The sequence below is a fragment of the Sinocyclocheilus rhinocerous genome, unplaced genomic scaffold, assembly GCF_001515625.1.
Source record: "Sinocyclocheilus rhinocerous isolate Xijiao unplaced genomic scaffold, SAMN03320098_v1.1 scaffold227, whole genome shotgun sequence".
Taxonomy (NCBI): domain Eukaryota; kingdom Metazoa; phylum Chordata; class Actinopteri; order Cypriniformes; family Cyprinidae; genus Sinocyclocheilus; species Sinocyclocheilus rhinocerous.
This window is the reverse complement of record NW_015633170.1, coordinates 796,250-810,112: the sequence shown is the minus strand read 5'-3', so window position 1 is coordinate 810,112 and position 13,863 is coordinate 796,250. Positions and strand designations below refer to the sequence as shown.

At 35.8% G+C, this 13,863-nt stretch overlaps 1 protein-coding gene across 3 annotated transcripts in view; it reads left to right on the top strand.

Moving 5' to 3' along the window:
* The first annotated feature begins 1,465 nt into the window (after positions 1-1,465).
* The window catches only part of slc41a1 (solute carrier family 41 member 1), a 23,772-nt gene continuing 11,374 nt past the window's right edge, over positions 1,466-13,863 (top strand). The window contains exons 1-4 of one of the 3 annotated variants that reach the window (XM_016556426.1): positions 1,466-1,632; positions 3,313-3,478; positions 3,555-4,027; positions 9,470-9,577. In XM_016556426.1, coding sequence (XP_016411912.1) covers positions 3,563-4,027; positions 9,470-9,577 — 573 coding nt within the window. In that variant the 5' untranslated portion in view covers positions 1,466-1,632; positions 3,313-3,478; positions 3,555-3,562. Of the gene's footprint in view, positions 1,646-3,312; positions 4,028-9,469; positions 9,578-13,863 lie in introns of all 3 variants that reach the window. The other 2 variants (XM_016556425.1, XM_016556427.1) reach the window with 2 other exon arrangements.

Genomic DNA, 13,863 nt, shown 5'->3' with positions numbered 1-13,863 from the left:
AAGCTAGTGAAACGTTGCACGCGCAAAAGAGAAGGTCTGCACACATCCAAAAACGTATTTTAAATACAAAATTGATTTCCGTGCGCTCGAAAGACTTTTTTCTTTGCGAAACGAACATTTTCTCCACAAACTCAGATCGCGCGTGTGCAAAATGCAAAGTGCATGTATGTCGCACTGTACAGCCCTGATTCTTATAATGGTTCTTATGAGACCAAATTATATGTTTTTAATGTACTTTTTTAGGTTTCTCAAGTCAGTGTTATGGTTTCGGCTTCTTTAAAGCACTTTAAAGCATATTTTACCATAGCACTGCACACACACATGCTGGGTTTCCATGTTTTATGGGGACATTCCATAGGCGTAATGGTTTTTATACTGTAGAAACTGTATATTCTATCGCCTTACACTAAAGCTGCATCTAAACCTACCCCTTTCAGAAAACGTTCAGCATTTTTAGATTTTACAAAAAACTTCACTCTGTATGATTTATACGCTTTTTCCTCATGAGGACAAAAAAAATGTCCCCCCACAAGGACAAGGATTTCAGTTATTGTCATCTTTGTTGGGACATTTTGTCCCCATAACGTAGGGTTTACCAGGACCACATACACTCAACTAGTACACACATAGACATACATAACTATATAATATTTACTGTAAATAACACCATATATTCTATTAGAAAATAGAAATCCATTAACATTCAGTGTTTCTTTTCTAAAAGCAAAAAAAAAAAAAAAACGATCTATACACACATATACATATAAACATAATATATAGGCCTATGTATGTACATATGCAAATATTTCCTTTAAATTAATAGAAAAATTAATAATGGATCAAATATCAAATACAACCTTTCCAGAGATTGCTGCTAACTTAAACTAAATCTCTTTCTTGCAATTGAATAGTAGTTACCTTAATAGTTTCCTCAAGTGTGAAGAATAATTCATATTGATTCATTTTCTATGGGTGCACTGGGTGCAGTGAATGTTTTACAGCCGTCGGAAACATTTTCAGGAAGACAAACATAATTTAGTTTAAATGATTATCCAGGGTGTTGTTAAATTAAAATCAACCGCTTCCTGATGCTTGTAAATGAACTCATATTAACACACACGAATCCCGCGATCTCTGCTCGGCCTATTAAAGCGAAGGCTTGTCTAATGAATGTTAATTATACGCCGTGACGCTCGGCTTTCTGATTGGCTGAAAAGAAGACTCTGGGCAAGAGTGCGCTCGTCAGTTCGCGAAGAAACGAATTCTACTAGGGCGAAGGCTGTGGGTTCATGAATATTAATTACGTTGCGTGACTGGACGCTCCGGAATGGTTACCAAGCAACGCCTGTGCGATCTATTTAGATATTCATGAGCTAAGCGTTTTCCATAGTAGGATTTGTAATATTCGTCAGCGTTGCCCGCCTAGCGACTTCCTCCTGTCATATAGATGCGCAGGATCGAGCGCGTGTCAAATAGCACAATGTAACGGATCAGAGTTGACAGCCTCAGTCGAGAGGTTACTGATTAATTTCAGTCCGGCTCCATAACCATAGATAAGGTCTCGAGTTCCGCCTGAATGACGGGAGAATGACCGCAGGTCCGCATTGAGCATTTTAGTGTCTTCTTTTCAAGGTAGGCGCAAGAGGTGACTAATTTACCTGGGTCTTTTAATACCCTATTATTACCTGTTATGACAAATAAATCTGCTTAACTGTAATTTGTTAGGCTATTTATTTTGCTTCATTGGCAATATGTGCGAATACTGCATTAACTCTCTTCCAATGATGTGCTTGTAAAGCCGTAAATGACACTTGATTAAGTAATGGTTTAATATACACTGAGTGTTTAAACTATTTAAAACTATCCATTTTTTTTTTTTTACAATTTTAAACCCTTACAATTCTAAATGTAAGGTTCCAATCAGAACCTAAAACAGTTGCACCGCAAGAGAATCTTTGACAGTTCCAGAAAGAACTTTATACTCTAGGTTATCTTCAAAAAACTGTAAACCTCAGACCACTGATCCTATATTGTAAATGTGTTTTAAAGGACTTTCTAAATCTCTAACGAAACTAGCATAGCAAGTCATGAACTCAAGTGCACCACGGAGCTTTGATTTTTAAAAGAGCCAGATACTTTTACACAAGTTTGTACTGTTTGTCCCTAAAAAAAAAAAAAAGGTATTTTCGCCACTTTGTTCCAGTCTCTTGAGTTTTGAAGTCTTAAATGAACAGAATAAACTTTCTTTACTGTGGGATATACGAGCGAGGTGTTGATGCAGAGCGAAGCAGCACCGAGCCGTGTTAATTTACGTCGTCCCATGCAGCGCTGGATTTGATCGGACTACTAAATAGGGATTTTGTTTCAGTGTGGAGGTAATGAGCAAATTGTTGTTGGCTCGTATCCTCTCTTCCTTCTGCCGTGCCGAAAAGACTTTTCTGGGTGCTTGTTTCTCTGAAGAATCGCCCCGAAAGTTTCGTCAATCTTACAAGTATATCATGTCATAGTCGGTTTTTACGCCCGGCGGAAAGTGAATGTCGTCATACGTAATTTACGTGTTTTTTATGGAAACTGTATATCGAAGCCGGTTTTATTAGCTAAACTCGTTGTCTATCTATCTATCTATCTATCTATCTATCTATCTATCTAAGTTTAAATAAGTTTTCAGAGTGTTAAGTTATGAACTTATCATTTCTATGAGTGTAAGAACTCAGTAATTTCTAGTCAGGTTTGTGGGTTTTCAGAATTTTAACTTGATTATCCTCTTAACTTATTACATAAAAATGAGCTTATGACTCTGCAGTGCACATTTAATTAAAATTAAAGCAGCAAGTTTTCAATTTAGTAGGTTGACAGGCTATATATATCTCAAAGTGTATGATGACTTCTGAACGAAACGGAAGAAATCAGACTTTTTAAGAGCTAAAATAATTTAGGAACTTATAATAGATGTTGTTCCCTTTGGCAGGTGACAAGTCGACCTTATCAGACTCAGGCATTTCAGTGAGTTGTAACATTACCCTGGCACCAGAGACCTTTAAATACATTTCAAAAAACAATTTACCACGTGGTGTAAAGTGAGACGTCTCCAGCCTTCCAACTGCCCAGAGCTGGTTAGAAAGTTTTAGTGCCTCCATAAGACTCTAGCAGTTGGATGCAGATGGATGTTCATTACAACCCTCAAACCCATTTTTCTGGTTCTTTTTGTGACATTTTGTGCTTGTGAGACATCAGCTTTGTGAAGAATATTTCACTTGGATATTTTTTTTGCACACAGACTAATATGTGGCTTTCTGTTGTTATGTCTTAAAGGAAAATTTGCTTTGAATGGGGAACGTAATTTGCATGCTACCCAAGTTCAGGCAGGATCTTACACAAGCCTGGAGACGGGGAACGCACCTGCCTCTCTTCCTCGACCTGTAGACTCATTCATCAGCACCAGCCATCTTTAATGGGATAAACTATCTCCAGAGATCAGGTGAACGGTTGATCTAAACTCAAGTAAGAGCCTCAAGCTTCTTAATTTCTTCTTAATTGACACTTTACATCCTAAGGCCTCCGCATGGTACTCTGGTCGAAAGATCAAGACAAATTGTCCGACATGTCCGCCGGGACGGAAAGGATAGAGTTGAAGAAGGAGGGGGTGCCGCCAGCATTCCACCACTCCAACGGGTCGGTCCATCCGGTTATACTACCCAACAACCCAGAGGAGGTGCCCCAGACCCCCGGGGAGTACGAACTCACAGAGATGACCTCCATACCAGACCGCAGTGATCAGGAGAACGAGCGGCCGGACATGGTGGTCCTCGACTGTCGGGCCAACGCAAAGGGCCAGAGGGAAGAGGACGCGCTCCTGGAGAACGCCAGCCAAAGCAACGAGAGTGATGACACTAGTACGGACCAAAGCCCGGTGCCGCCGGCTCCACTAAAGGAAACGTCCTTTTCTATTGGACTCCAGGTTTTGTTCCCTTTCCTGCTGGCAGGGTTTGGGACAGTTGCAGCTGGCATGGTTCTGGACATTGTTCAGGTGAGTAAAACCCAATTTCGTGGTGTTTAATGTTGGATTACAGAGTTAAATCAATCATTTCAATCAATAAAAAGATCATAATATTTAAATATATGTGAATATTTTATATTCCAAGTTCTGGAATACAGCACATTTTTTATCCAAAGTGACTTAAGTACGCTCTTAAAAATAAAGGTTCCAATATGTTTTTTTTTTTTTACAGCGGTTTGTCATATTTTGGTCTCCCAAAAATAACTTTTCAGTGAACAATCTTTCTAAGTGTAAATAACATTTTAATAATTTAAAGAAACTTTTTCTTTTTTTTGTGCGTGTAATGAAAGATGTAAAAGGTTCTTCATAGAACCATATATGCCAATAAAGAACCTTTATTTTTATGAGTGTATTTTTCATCTTATTTCTGTTTAAAGAAGCCCTCTATTAAAGCATGATCTTTATAAATGTTAAAATGTTATAGCAACTCATTCTTAGGTTTTGCATGCTTGTGATGCCATTGACAGAATGCCATCAGTCAGGGTTTTTCAAATGCTACCTGGTACTAAGAGCAACAGAGCATGTCAGAAGCTGTTCAGAAAACAGGTTCTTTCCAAATAAGCAGTGAACACATGCTGTTCCATGCTAAGGGTTGCCCCTAACAGCATGTGGAAGGGTGTAATGGTGTTTCTCAAGTGCATTAGATAGACAGATAGATAGATAGATAGATATATAGATAGACTGATTGATTTACTTCCTGCATGTGTGTTTTTATGGTTGGTCTATTTAAAAATAAAGAGCACAACCCAGGTGACAGGTTGTACATATTTTTTTAAGGTCAGCCTAATAAAGATAAAGGCAGCAGTCAGCAATACCATAAAAGATACCATTTAGGTTCCCCCAAAAAACCTTCAGTGAATATTTCTTAAAATAACCATTTTTTATTAGTGTGAAGAATATTTGAATAATCTAAAGAACCTTTTTCAACTATAAAGAACCATTTTACACTTTTTAAATAACATGTAAAGGTTTTTTATGGAGCCATAGATGCCAATAAAGAACCTTTATTTTTAAGAGTGTAAGTGGGTAATCTGTACTACCTACAGAAAATGCGTTACTCTACAGATACAATATGACTTCCTGTTGTACCCTGGTAGATGCAAAAATGGTTAACCTCTTGGGGTTTTCCAAAAACATTGTGGGTACAGAGTCTCTAAAGAGGCGTGTTGTTCCATGTAATGCTTACCTCACTTCCTCAGTTTCCTCTGTGAAAGATAGAAATCACATATTTAAAAATCCAAAGAGTTTATTACTTATTGTTGTTTTTTTGAGGAAAGGGTGTAGACCTGTGGATTGGCGTAGGGTCATTTTATAACCAATTGTGAAAGAGACTTCACTAGTTGTTATTCACGTACAGCATTGTAGAAGCCATGAGGTTTTATTCACTATAATAATACATAATACAGTCCAGAGCTCCACACCCTTTGTAGTCTTAACCAGCATGGAAATGTGTTTTTCAGCCGACTTGGTGATTTTGCCTTTTACCCAGCTGATGTGGAATGTATTGTGCTAGAAAACCTCTAGTCAGACCTGTTTGTGCTAAAGTCTGAATGTGTGAAACTATTTTTACCACAAGGACAACAGACTAAACATTAAGGCCTGACAGGAAGCCAGTTAGGGTTTACCACATCCACCGTCAACTCATTTTGACAGGATTCGATGCAGACAGACAAGCATAACCTGTCCTGTCTTAACCTTCCATCAGCTGAGATCTTATAGTGAATTTCTGTGTAGTTCACTTTAATGTTTGATCCTATCATTGGCTTATGATTCACAAGTGCAGCTGACTGATTTTGAGTTTTGTGCCAGATGTCCTGTAGAGTAACTGTGGACAGGAACAGGTGCCAAAATTGTGCTAGTGTCTCAAAGATCAAACAAATGACTTGTTCTGTTTGCTAAACTGCTATAAATCCTTAAAGTTCCTTAAAAAGTTAACATGTAAGATTTTAAATGAATATGTAGCCACGCTACTAAGGCTAGTGTCAATATAACTTAGGATTTAGGGCAGGGATGCCCTGTCCTGTTCCTGGAGGTCTACTGTCCTGTAGAGTTCAGTTCTAACTTGGCACTCTTGGGTTTAGGATGTGTTCATATCCTTTACATATTTATTTTTACTTATCCTTCTGTGTTGTTCATCCTAGGGCTGCACGATTATGACAAAAATCATAATTGTCGATTATTCCCTTGAAATTGTAATTGCGATTATTAATTATGATTATCACAATTTACATTGAATGATGTTTATACCATTGTTTGATGCAACTGCATGCCGTATTTTTATATAAAAATAAACAAGCCGAAAACAGTCTAACTGAAAAACCTTTAGTGCTTTTCTATAGTATTAAGCCTCAAATGTCAAATATACATCGGATTGGTTTCTTCTTTAAATGATAAAAAAAAGTAAAAATATGAATGGTATTATAATGTTATACTAAAACTAAAACAATGGGAAAACCCTTAAGATAACATGTAGAAAGAAAAAAACGCATCTTAAGCATGCAGAATAACATAAGTGGACTTTGAACGATTAATTGTCGCTTTGAACAATTACATAATTGTGGCATCCATAATTGTAATCGCGATTAGAAATTTGATTAATTGTGCAGCTCTAGTTCATCCCACATTGCAGTGTTACACATTTATATGTATTCAGGTATTTATTGATATTTTGAATTAGCTTTTTTCAAATATATTTTCAGTTTTCTTTTTTTATTTTACTAATTTGTTATATGCTTCAGTCATTTTATATATATATATATTAGTGCTGTCAAACGATTAATCACATCCAAAATAAAAGTTTTTGTTTACATAATATATGTGTGTATACTGTGTATATTTGTTATGTATATATAAATACACACACATACAGTATATATTTTGAAAATATTTCCATGTATATATTTATATTCATATAATTGATATTATATATAAATATTTTAAATGTATAAACTCAGCATATTTTTCTTAAATATATACATGCATGTGTGTGTGTGTATTTATATATACATAATAATATACACATTACACACACACATATATTATGTAAACAAAAGCTTTTATTTTGGATGCGATTAATCGCGATTAATCGTTTTACTAGCCAAGGTAGTCTTATTTTTCATCTAATATTTTTATTTTTATTTCAGCTTTATTTCAGTTAACAATTTTTTAAAAGTTTTATTAGTTTTAGTTAACCATAACAGCATTGTTTGTGCTATGGACACACAGTAAATCATGCCTCAAATTATGTGGCTTGTTGTTTTTACTTTTTAAATGAGCAGACTAATACAATTTACGTCCCATAGACTTAAGTCAGTAAGCAACCACCCACAATACTCTAGCAACCAATAGAATTCACTGGAAACCACATGGAAACACTCACATGCAAAATTGGTTGAGCGATGGGCAAGAAATAATCTCATTTTCCAGACAGTTTCCAGATTATTAAAGGGTTTACCCAAAAATGAAAATCATCATGAAGTTACTCACTCTCATGTTTCTTTCTTCCGCAGAGCATAAAAGAAGGTATTAAAAAAGTCAATGAAAGTAAATGAACCCTAATGTTCTTTTGTATCCCACAGAGGAAAAGAAAGTCATACACTCTTTAAAATAACAGTTATTTATTGGCACTGATGGTTCCATGAAGAACCTGTAACATCCATAGAGCCACTTAAGGTTCTTTATAGTGGAAAAAGGTTCTTTAGATCATTAAAATGTACATTACACTAATAAAATATGGCTCTTTTAAGACGTTTCTGCTGAAAGGCTCATTGGGAAACTCAAAATGTTTTTTTTTATGTTATCACTCCCCTTTAGGAATCGTAATTTTAAAGAGCGTAGGTTTGAAACAACATGAGGTTGAGTAAATGATTTTTTTGATAAACTATCTTGAAAATCGTAGCATGCACATAGACCACTGCTGGTTCACCGGTGTTAAACACAACCCAGGTTGGTAGAACGTCTTCAGAATTCCTCTGTGACCTTACACGCTGAGCCTTGGAGACCAAGGTGCTGGAACCGAGGAGCGTTGCCAGCCAACATGACACAATCCTGCAATCCGAGCCCCCCCTTCGGTTGCATGCCTGCACTGCTGTGCGTCAAGTTCGCAGAACCCTAGGAGGCAAATGGAGGCATTGGCCAGGACTGCGCTGTTCCCTGAAGACAACATCGTATTGGGGGAGGGAGATAGACAGAGTAGAGGAGGTTCACTCAAAGGGAACCGAAGACAAAGTGGCTGGGTGCCAGCTCCCAATTAATGTTCGTCCTTTTTTAAAAGTGGCCCCTGCACTGCCAAAGACTCAAGGAAAAAGAAACGGCCATTAAAACCCACCCATTGGAAGCTGCGCCGCTCGAACTCCTTAACTAGTGCTTTTTGCTGCTATTTGTAGAAGATTTTGTGTTATGTTTACCATTCGCTTTTTCTTCAACATTACGTTAGTGGTGCCCACCACGCTTTCTCGCTCTCTCCATGTGCTGACAAGATGCTAGAATTGATTTAGCTAGTCAGTGTCAGGCCTGTAATTGCTGTGCACCAGTGGGAATGAGTCTAAAGATAAGCACTCCTTCTATGTATTGATCTATACTGCCTGCTGCTGCATTGCATCTAAGGCACTGCAGCCTAATGGAAAAAAACAGCCTGCCAGTTACCGGAGTCATCAACTTTATACGTCTCAAGTCAGATGCTTGGAAAAGGTTCAAATGAACGAGGGCATCAGTAGATCTAAAATTGGCCTGAATTTAACGTTGGATGATAAGATGATAAGCTCAGTGTTATCAGAGATTTTCTCATTGAAAACTATTAATATTTGTTATAAATGGAGAGGTTTTGTTTCTTAGGGTCTAATCGTACATGCAGTGATCCTCAGAGGAAGGTTTTAATGTTGCTCCTTTATAGCTCAGGAGATATAATAAAAAAAGTTTTCTCTATCAACTTTGTCTAAAAAAATCTCTTAAAATTCTATAGAAAAATAGAAGTAGACACAAACAGGTCAATTGTTGACATGCAGTAAGACTGCAGAGCTATAAAATAAAAATTAGTTCATATTTGATGTGGACGATATGGCAAAAATATATCACGATTGTTTCCATTTAATGTAATGGCTTTCTAGATCTCACGTGATTTTTCCTTCCTATGGAGTGTATCTACTATGATCACACTTATTTTTTTCTGTTTTTAAGTTTTAGCACCTTGTAAATTAATTTCACCATTGAGCAGACTAGGTTCAATCAAATTTTCCATAAAAAAGACTATCAAATTGCAACTAATGATCAAAAGCAAGTGATAGCAAACAGATCTCTTAAAAAAAAAACAATTTTCACAGCTTTACTTCCAACATATTTTGCAGAAGATCTCTGGCTTGTTGGGCTTTAATGTTCAGTGAATGTTTGAACTAAAAAGTGTCTCTTTCTCAATAGCACTGGACTGTATTCACAGAGGTGACTGAAGTCTTTATCCTGGTGCCTGCTCTCCTGGGCCTGAAGGGGAACTTGGAGATGACCCTCGCATCCAGACTGTCTACCGCAGTAAGTCCTTTAGTATAAAATTTACCACATGAGCTTTCCAATGGGAATGATTCAGTCATTTTTTGAGAGAAAATTGCTTGTGTATTCTTTAGGTCAGCACAAGATGCAGATAAAAACATTGAGAAAAATGGGACCTTTAAATAAAATCAAGACTTTGAAAGGAATGCTGGGGAAAAAAACTAAGTACGCAAGCATATTTATTGACTGATATCACTGAGATGTTAAAATAAGTCACTTGCATTGTATTCTTTCTTTTGTCTGGATGGTGACTACACTGTAAAAAAAATTCCGTAAAGTTTACGGTAGCAACATTTTAGGTTTTACGGTTTTCACTTGAACTTATTTCAATTAAGTCCAATTAACTTTCATTATTATTTGAGTGAAGTTAACTCATTTCATTTAATTAATTTCACTGTTCGGTTTTACAGTGTACCGTAAAATTTATGTCCAATACATGTAATGTCCAATACAGTTTTTCACCGTATATAGTAGGAGAATTTACCGTTAACCATTTAACAGGTTTTTACTGTAGCATTTTTACAGTCTTTTACCGTTAAATTCACGGTAATTTTTTACAGTGTAGTATTTACTTTGTGCACCTTTCAGAGGTGTCTTTGAGTTTTACGAAACTTCAGCTTGAAATGTGAAGGATCATTCCTGCTGTCAGAATTAATGCATTAATATTCTCTTTTAAAGGGAAATATTGGTATACCAGGGGTTAGAGTATTTTAATAATGAGCCGTCGGTGTTTTGTGTATGAGACGTGTGCTATTACTTTTAATTCAAGAGACATACCATTTTTAGCAGGCAAACAATAAAGCTGTCTTTCTCTTTCAACTTGCCAATATAAACACTCTAGCAATGCCCTGGCAATGACCACCGTTATATTACTGTTCAAAAGTTTGGAGTCAGTCAGTATATTATAAAAAAAATAATAATTCAGCAAGGATGCATTAAATTTATCAAAAGTGACAGCAAAGACACTTATAATTTTACAAAATTATTAAATGCTGAACTTTCTATTCATCAAAAAATCCTGAAAAAAACATGTCAGACTTTCCACAGAAAAGGATCATGTGACACTAAAGATTGGAGTAATGATGCTGAAAATTCAGCTTTGCCTCACAGAAATAAATTACATTTATTAAGTAGAAAATAGTCATTTTAAATTGAAATAATATTTCACAAACATTACTGTTTTTACTGCATATTTGATAAATGCAGCCGTGGTGAGCAGAAGAGACATTAAAAAACATTGTAAAAAATCTTAACACTCCTTTTGAACATTCTTCAGAATATGTTAAAAGTAAGTTTGTTTGCTAGTTTTCATTAGTTTTTAACTATATCTCTGTACTCACCAATGTGAAAATTAAACATTTTCACAATGCTTCATTGTCCTTCGCTGCAGTATGTTAAAAGTAGGGTAATAACTTGGGCCGTCTGCCCTGTTCTCTGAGAGCTTAATAAAACATCATGTAGGACACTGTGGTCAAATTAACATCATTTTAATCCTGTTAAGCACATGACCGTGCACTTCCCCTAGTTTCGCTCAGTACTCCTATACTCCGTGTGTCTCGGCTAGACGTGGATGTGCCAGGTTTGTGGCAAAGCCAGACATTCTTCTGGACTGTGGTTCTCTGAGCTCCCACCACAAGATTACATATTTAATCATAACACATCCTTAAGCAGCCCACGTTAGTTGGTTAAATCTGGGAGCAATGCTGTCAGATGACATTGTTTTTCATTATTTTTGAGAGCGATGATTTAAAGTAACTATAATTAGTCATCCCAAAGTTTAATTTTGTCATCATTTGCTCCTTTTCATGTCATTTTGGCCCTGTATACTTGTTTTAAGAAAATAATGTGGTGTAGGAACAACATGAGAGTAAGTCAATGATGTGAACTTTTGTTTGTTTTTAGGTGAACTGTACCTTTAAAATGTTGCTAATTACATACCTTGTTAAACACTTTACATTAGGTGCAAACCCACACTCAGGGAAAGTTCATCTACCTTTTGCTGGAATCCAGTGATTCACAAGTAATCAGGTGAACAGAAAGTGTCAAGCCTGCGGTCTTGAGGTCGTCTGTGTGCTGTAAATCTACACTAAGTGCTCAGTTTCTCCGAGCCGCTGCTGATTATCAGCAGATTAAGAACACTGTCGGTTTCTAATGCTCTTACTTCAAAAACAGAATGAATTCCTTTCGTAGTGTGAATTGGACCCACATTTTTTATTTCTTGCCTTTGAAAATTATTCCTCTTGTTCATAGTTGGTGTAGATTTTTGCTCGTCTCATTGTCGGTCTTTTTGGAGTATTACAAACTTGACCCATTTGAATAGCCCATCAAATGGTTTGACTAATTTTCAGTCCTGTGTCAATGTATTTCCTATTGCAACAGGAACTTGGCGTAGGACGTATCAAAGGGCTTGTACTTTAAAAAAAAAAAAAAAAGCTTTCAAAGAGCTTTTATCCTTTTTTTAAAATAGCTATGATTTGCTACTCTGGCAAGTGACATTCCTAGTGAGCATTTTATTGGACATAGCTTAAGAGACTGTATAATGTCATCAATATTTTTGGCCCATTTTACTGGAAGAGAAACACTGTATAATTTAAATGTGTATATTTTCTAAATTTAATTTCGTCAACATGGCCACAGACAGGCCATGAAAGTTTTTGTGTGTGTGTGTGTGTGTGTGAAAAAAAAAAAAAAGCTTTCAAAGAGCTTTTATCCTTTTTTTAAAATAGCTATGATTTGCTACTCTGGCAAGTGACATTCCTAGTGAGCATTTTATTGGACATAGCTTAAGAGACTGTATAATGTCATCAATATTTTTGGCCCATTTTACTGGAAGAGAAACACTGTATAATTTAAATGTGTATATTTTCTAAATTTAATTTCGTCAACATGGCCACAGAGACAGGCCATCAAAGTTTTTGTGTGTGTGTGTGTGTGTGTGTAGTTTTTTCAGAAAGAATGCATTAAATTGATCAAAAGTGACAGTAAAGACATTTATAATGTTTATAAATATTTAAATTTTAAGTAAATGCTGTTGTTTGAACTTTATGTCCTAAAAACTTGTATCACAGTTTCAAAATATATATATATATTAACCAGCACCACTCTATTATTGATGTTTTCATCACTGAAGACTGTAGCAATGATCCTGAAAATGTAGCTTTGATCACCGGAATAAGTTACATTTAAAAAAATATTCAGATAGAAAACAGTTATTTTAAATTGCAATAATATTTCACAACATTACTGTATTACTGTATTTTGATCAAATAAATGCAGCCTCGGTGAGCATAAGAAAAAAATGCTCAAAAAAATTCAATTATTATTATTATATTGATTTTTACTGCTTATTTAATTCAAATATTCTCTTTGCCAGAAAGAAGCTTTTCCTTTATATGATGTAAAATTGGATATTTTAAAAAAGTTGAATTTTGTTTCTGATTCTAGCTATTGTGAAATATTAGGTAATTAATTCTGCAATGATAGTTTTGTTTATGTAATTCCACAATGCCTGGAAGGTGACTAACCGCTCGCTATACAGTGTTCCAGTAATATTAAGTCAGAGGGTGTTAGCTCTTGATCCTATTAAGTATTACATCCCGTAAACCCTGTGCTCGCTTGACAACTTGTTTGTCAAAATGTTAATGGTCACATAAACATGTACAGTATCTTGTTTCTACAGCACAAAGCACCTAGCCTGGCTTTCTACCATGCGTAATTTTATCTGAGTTTGTGGACTAAAAACCAGACTAAAGGTTATGTGTCTCCAGCCGCTGCCTCTGCCGGAGGTTCCTCCCATGTCTGCTTCAGAAGTGTGCGGTTTATCGTTTGTAGAAGTGTTGTGTGCGTGACCACTGCCGTGTTTTGCATAGAGTGATTTGCGTAAAGCTTATCATCATTGCTCGGACCCCCACTTATCAGTAAGCGACAGCCTGTTGAAGGAATAGTTTACCCAAAAATGAAAATTTTTTTATTTACTTATAGTATCTACATATCATTTCAGTCTTGTATTATTTTATTATTTCTGTGAAGCACAAAAGTCTGATATTAGGCAGATTGTTCACGCTCAAAAAATCACAAAAGCTCCATAAAAGTATCATAAAAATACAGCTAGAGTGATTTATTTCAAGTCTCCTGAAGTCATATAATATAGCTTTGTGTGAGGAAAGATCAAAATAATGTCACTTTTCCTCTTTCCCTCTGGCGAAGCCAATTATTCATATCCAATTTGTGAACAAGTCATACTTATACTTCAAAAAAAAAAAAAAAAG